At 52.1% G+C, this 6000-nt stretch overlaps 2 protein-coding genes across 2 annotated transcripts; both read right to left on the minus strand.

Moving 5' to 3' along the window:
- Positions 1-309: 309 nt before the first annotated feature.
- Positions 310-1237, minus strand: TRIREDRAFT_3351 (uncharacterized protein; the record flags this gene model as incomplete). Its single annotated transcript, XM_006963951.1, has 2 exons — positions 310-1079; positions 1165-1237. 2 exons carry the CDS (start codon positions 1235-1237, stop codon positions 310-312), a joined length of 843 nt encoding a protein of 280 aa, XP_006964013.1.
- Positions 1238-2954: 1717 nt separating this feature from the next.
- Positions 2955-3854, minus strand: TRIREDRAFT_41248 (uncharacterized protein; the record flags this gene model as incomplete). The annotated part of the gene is made up of 3 exons (XM_006963986.1): positions 2955-3512; positions 3611-3669; positions 3749-3854. Coding segments are annotated over 3 exons (723 nt in total), but the record flags the coding sequence as incomplete, so codon positions are not given.
- Between the last annotated feature and the right edge of the window lie 2146 nt (positions 3855-6000).

Here is a 6000-nt window from a genome sequence, read left to right on the forward strand (position 1 = left end):
CGGGGATGCTGTTGCATTGAGCGCCACAGTGCGTTGGGGTGTGGCAATATGATTCGCGGGCATGATGGCCACCAATCGGTTCACGGCCAACCTGATATATTCACATGTTCTTCGTATGGCCGACTAAGGGGGCGGGAAGAAATGACTGAATTGGACGTGGCTTGCTATTCATCTCCCACGAGGCACGAGCCAATGAGCTCGACTATCAACTGACACAAAAAGATATGTTCCCCAGTTACGCCGTGACCTGAATCCGAATGCGCCAAACTATGCAGACAAGACGAGCCAAGATGGCGAAAATCACACGTCTCATGCCTCCTCGTCTTCCACCTCCTCCATCATGACATGATGAGAAGCCACTTGGGCGTCTGCATCCCCTTGTGCTCCTCCAGCCGTCTTCAGGTATCCCTCCTTCTCGAGCCGATCTGCCTCCTCCGGCTCCATCAGCCCGCCCTTTCCTTTGCCCTTGCTCATCTTCAGCTGCACCGACGTGGGCACAAAGGCCGATACGGCCTCTTTCCTGAGATCTCTCACCACCGGCTTTGCCTCGTAGACCGTTTTGGGTTCCACTGGCGGCGCATTTCTCTGTCCCCTATCTCCCGTCGCGTCTTTGGTCTTGTTTTCGCCATCACGTGCCTCGTCGTCGCCCGTTTCGCGCCGCCTGGCCGCATTTTCGGCTTCCCGCTTTGCCCTTCGCTTCGCGTACCACTTGTCCATCTCGGCCTTTGGTATCGGCGGCGGCGTGTCTCTCGGCATTGGTATCCTCTTCACATCCTCGGGGACGTCTTCGTCGCTGCTCGAACCGTCGTCGTCGCCACGCCTCCGCTTGCCCAGCGCCCCAGGCCTCGACCCATCCCAGGGGCGACCGCCAAAGCTGGGCGCCTTGTCCCCCAGCGCGTCCCTGGCCTTGCGCACCAGCTGGAGCTCTTTTTCCAGGCCCTCGAGGACCTGCTCCTCGTGGCGCGTCAGCTTCCCGCCCTTGGCGACCACGGCCTTGAGGTCGTCGATCTGCTTCTGGATGCGTTCCGGGTTCTTGCGCGCCAGCTTTTCATTGCGACGGCTTTGCGCTTCGGCCTTTCCTGTTGGAGGGGACGCCGCTTGTTAGTCCTCGACCGCTGATTGTCCTCTTCCTTTGCTCCCATAAAACAATGAGTCTCGACGTACCCTTTTTGATCTCGCGAGCCTTGTCAGCCTTGCGCTGGGCTTGCACGGGGTTGTAGTTCTTTTCTTTGGGCATGGCTCGGCAGGTTGCAGATGAGGATCTGCTGGGCTATAGTTCGCTAATTTCGTCTCGTTGCAGATGATGTTAATAAACTCTGGACTGAATCGCAAGGAATAGAATAGTGCAGGTGTGATTGCTCGGTGATTATTGGCGGCAATTGGGCTGACGTCGGTTTGTCAAATGTTATTGATGTTGCTCTCTGGATTGTTTCTTTCCCAAAGTTCACGACGTCGAATGCCGGTAGAGGTCATAGTGGGGCCTGAGGTAAGGTAGGGAAATCTTGTTGATGACTAAGCCGAACGACCTCCGAGGCTTGCTCTGGCGAGACCTGGTACGAATACGAAGTGCCTGATGATCGGTAGGTAGCTACCTACTAGGTAGTAGACATCAGGAAGTACCTGAAGATTGTGGTCTGCAATACAACATGAGTATTCCTTGTATCACGATATGAAATGCCTCACAGCAGTGTTGACATGTTTATCTAGTACATATTCATCATGACGTGCGGAGATATCCAACGTATAGCTGCGTTCGTGCTCACCTGGCGGCTTGTGACACCCACCTACCCTATGAAATACTCGAAATATCAATGTTGTGTAGCTGCGCTGCAGGACAAGGCATGAGCCGTGGCGGTAATTCCTTTTCAGTGCATTGTAAATCACATTGTAACAAGGAACGATGTTATTCTGTGTATATTTGCACATTGCTTTGCATTGTCATTACATGGAAACGCAACCATAAACACACAGAAAGCTGTCCAATCACCAATAACAAGGCGATGGGTGAGATATTCCGGTTTCCCCCCCCAACCAGTGCACTACTGTGCCAAATGTATGTTGCGAAATTGGGAAGACTCAAACATATCGAGGGCTTCCGTAGCTCAGTTGGTTAGAGCTTCGTACTAATACTTCGGGTCGTTTCGGCCACTAGTCTTGGTAATGCGAAGGTCGCAGGTTCAAGCCCTGCCGGGAGCAAAGCTCTTCAGTTGCCCTATGAAGCTGGACTTCTCTTTTTTTGTCCCTTTCCTTTTCTCGGATGCAATCCGTTTTTTTCTTCTGTATCAAAAGAGGTGGTTTACTTACTGTAAGCCTAGCTACCTAAGTATTCTTTCTATCTGACCGAGTGCCATATGTTGGTAGTAGATATTGGGCAGTCTCGGAAATACACCCGACGAGACAACCGCCTCATCACTTCTTGCAGGTGCTTGTATAAAGTTCAACTTCCTGTCCATTACACGCAGATCTCTAATATATTTTGCAGCATGATTTTTACCATAATCTCGCTGCCGCCATTATCTGCCTGTTATATTCAAGGTAGGACAGAACGAACGGCTTCAGTAACGCCATGTCACACGCCCTTGCAGGGCAATAACAAGACAAGCAAGATAAAAGTAAGGATGAAACAAAAAAGAAAAACATACAACAGCCGGTGTTCGCCAGTGGTCACCCACCTGACTACTAATCTGCCGGTTAGTGGTTTGTCTCTGGGGGAGCAGACGAGACCCCGAATTCTCCACTACCTATGGTCGTATGTGCTTGGTGTTGTGAGTTTGAGGATTATAGCGCCTTCTGGCAGTTGAGGAAGCTGAACGTTGATGGTATCTGCTCTTTGGAGAGGGGAAGAGAGAGGGCAGCAAAGGGCTTTCCGAACCAGAGAGCCGATCTAGCCGAGTAGATCGACGGGATCAAGCATACATCAACACGACCAATAGACCCAAAAGGCCCAGAAGAAGCAGGTCCGTCTCAAGTCGCATGGCGAGATTCTGCTCTTCCGGCCTCTGGGGATCTTCTCCCACCGGAGCCGTGATCCAGTCCCGCGGAATCTGAGCGATAAAGTCATACCAGTAGTATCCGAGAAGATGATATCCTTCATTTGTGGGATGAATGCAGTCCCTCAGCTTGTCGAGCGGAAAAGTCGAAAAGTCCACCGCCAGCACGTGCTTCCCAGATTCGAGCCTGGGTGCTACCACGTTGGGGATCAGCGACTGGAACACCTTTGTCTGCGGAGCTTGCTCGTCATTGCAAGTCCCGATGATCATGGCGACGAGGATGACGGCGTCTGGACACAAGGTCGTCATCTTGTCAACCAGGCTCCCTAGACGCTCAGACGCAGCTACTGGGTCGTGGCCCTCTCTGGAAATGGCGCCGTTGGGATTCATGTCGTTTGTCCCGGCGTGAAGCAGTATGATGTTTGGGCGTTGCTCAAGCGAGGGTGTGACGTGGTCCGAGATGTATTGGATCGTTTTGCCGTTCCAAGCAGCCTGGCGATGGAGTGAGGATGAAACAATTAGCTTGTGAGTCGACACGGGGATCGATCCGCTCGCACCTCATGAGCATCCCATGAGACACATAAGCAGACTATAGCGGGGGTTTTTGTTTCTTTTCATACATAATAGCCATCCGTCATGTTGCCTGACGTCTCTGTGCCTGCAAACACAACTCTGTCCTCTTCACTCAGAGTGTTAGCAGTGAGATAGGATCCATCGATATCAGCAACTGACTGTGTTAGGTCCTGCTTGTTTCTTACTTGATAGATGCTGCCGAAGTTGCAGCCTGTATCCATTTCCATCACCTCCATCTTGGTCGCTCAGAAAGCCGTAGGTGATTGAATCTCCAACTGGAAGAATCCGGAGCTCAGTTCCTGGTTTGATTGGCTTTCCTGGCGCGGTGTTCACCAACCTCAACGGGATCGTTGGCAGCTGGATTTTGCTGACGACGGATTGGGTCAAAAGCTGCGGTGCAAGAGCCCGTGCCATAGTAATACCGACTGCTATGAGCAGATGCAGCGTCGCTACTGCGGTTACCCAGAAGCCTCTCATGAAGATATATTTCGCTCAGTCGTGGGAAGCAGGCTGGATGAAACGGTTTGGTGAGTGAATGCGGTGAAGCGTGCCGCCTCAGTGATAGTGAATAGCAAATAAGCGTATCGGACAAGTCTCCCTTTCTCTTCTTCTCCTTCGGCGGAAGCTGCTATGCTCATCTATGCCTTCGTGCAAGGACTCGCTTGGTCGTCGACGTCAACGATAAAGATAAACATGTCCACAATTTTTGCGCACAGAAAGAGTAAAGATCGACTCGTCTGGATTATGCCGGGGCTTGTTGATTAATCAAAGATCGATGGCCATTATATGTCAGGCATGAAGCAACCTCAAATGTTCCCATTCCAAAGGCTAGCCGCGGACCGCTGAGTGAGGCTTCGCTTTGACTAGGTAGATGGCGGCCAACAGGGGCGAGGCGTTTCCAGGATAATCCATTTGTGCTTGGGCACAACTCATATCGTGGGTCCATGTGATGTAGCAGAGCTATAACGGGTGTTCGCCCGAGGCCATCGCATAAAGATTCATAGGAACGGTAGCTCACTATATTGGCAGCATCACGGACTTGCAAGCCTGGGATTCGATGATTTCTCGCCAGGTGATGCAGTAGAGACGGACTGGGGATCAAGGAGCAGGAGGTAGGGCTTTGAGTCGTGTCACAGCCGGATATTAACCTGAAATGTTGATTCAGTTCCTCATAGCCTGACCTCTTATCAAGTCTATTGCCGGAGACGAGCTCGGTCTAAAGCCATCAAAGTCAGGATATTAGTTCGTGCACATGAGTTTGGTGTAACTGTCCTACCTGACCTGCACCAAGAGCATTCGAGATATTCCAAGCGTGTGACGGCTGGCGGCGAAGTAATTGTGGCGGCCAACTGCCGGATCTCGAGAACGTTTCCGCCTGTCAACCAGCGTTTTTGTTCAACGCTTGAGACGAACTGCCTGCTTCCGATAGTTGGCGGCTGAGCTGTCTCGGCAGATCAGACCGAGTGTAACCCCAGACTCGAGTGCATCTCGCATGGAGGCCAGTGCACGAACTGAAAGGAAGGGGGTTCAAGTAGAACGGCTGATAGAAAGGTGAAAAAGAAGGACTTGCGATTGTTGGTCCCCAAGTCGCCTTGTGTGTCGTCCAAGGTGGTGGCTGATGCTAGCCGGTGGCGCTTGACTGTGCTTGGGCTGACTAGATGGTCAGTTCTTGAGTACCAGAGCCATCACACTGTTGATGACTGGAGGCATTGTTTCTGTGGCGTCAATCGACAGGCCCCAGAACCCTGGTTGTCTGGGATGGTTCGGTCGACAGGACCTGGTATGTACATTGTCATTGGGCGTGTTGTACAGTACTCCCTATTCTGCGGCACTTCATCTTACTGCTCGAGGACTCTGTAGCCCGTCGTATAAGCAGGCACAGACGCTGGAGAAATCGGCACAAGCAACGCGCGGGCACTGAAGAGGCCGTAGGAAGCACCAGCAGAGAGTTGAAACACTGGGGATTGGTTCGATGCCGATATGCATGTAGGGTCCGGGAAACGATCGCTGGTCAGAGCTTGGCTGGGGACGAACGAAAGGACACCGTCATGCTGTACAGGATTATGCTAGGAATTCCAAGACTAGCCGGGATATATCGGGCCTATAACACCTAGATCGCCGGAGTTGGCAATAAGGTAGTATGCGCAGAGTAACAGTCGTCACCAAGACTTCGTGGGCTGAAGCGTGGGTCGTCCAGCGCAGGCCATCTGGCGCCCGTCAATCATTGCAAATTCGGCTCTGAGAATAGCCGGACCTTTGAGCCATCGTTATTGTGATAATCAAGGTCGTCAGTCAGGTGAGGCGTGGTAAGCGAGCGAGGCGGGCAGTAACCAGAGCTCCAAGGTCATCCTTGGTAATATCCTGACAAACAGGGTGTGAATGCATCCCAAAGTACCGCCACCATATACAAGTGGGCGGTGCTGCGTCTTCTCCGTGA

Source organism: Trichoderma reesei, assembly GCF_000167675.1.
Source record: "Trichoderma reesei QM6a unplaced genomic scaffold TRIREscaffold_6, whole genome shotgun sequence".
Classification (NCBI taxonomy): Eukaryota; Fungi; Ascomycota; class Sordariomycetes; order Hypocreales; family Hypocreaceae; genus Trichoderma; species Trichoderma reesei.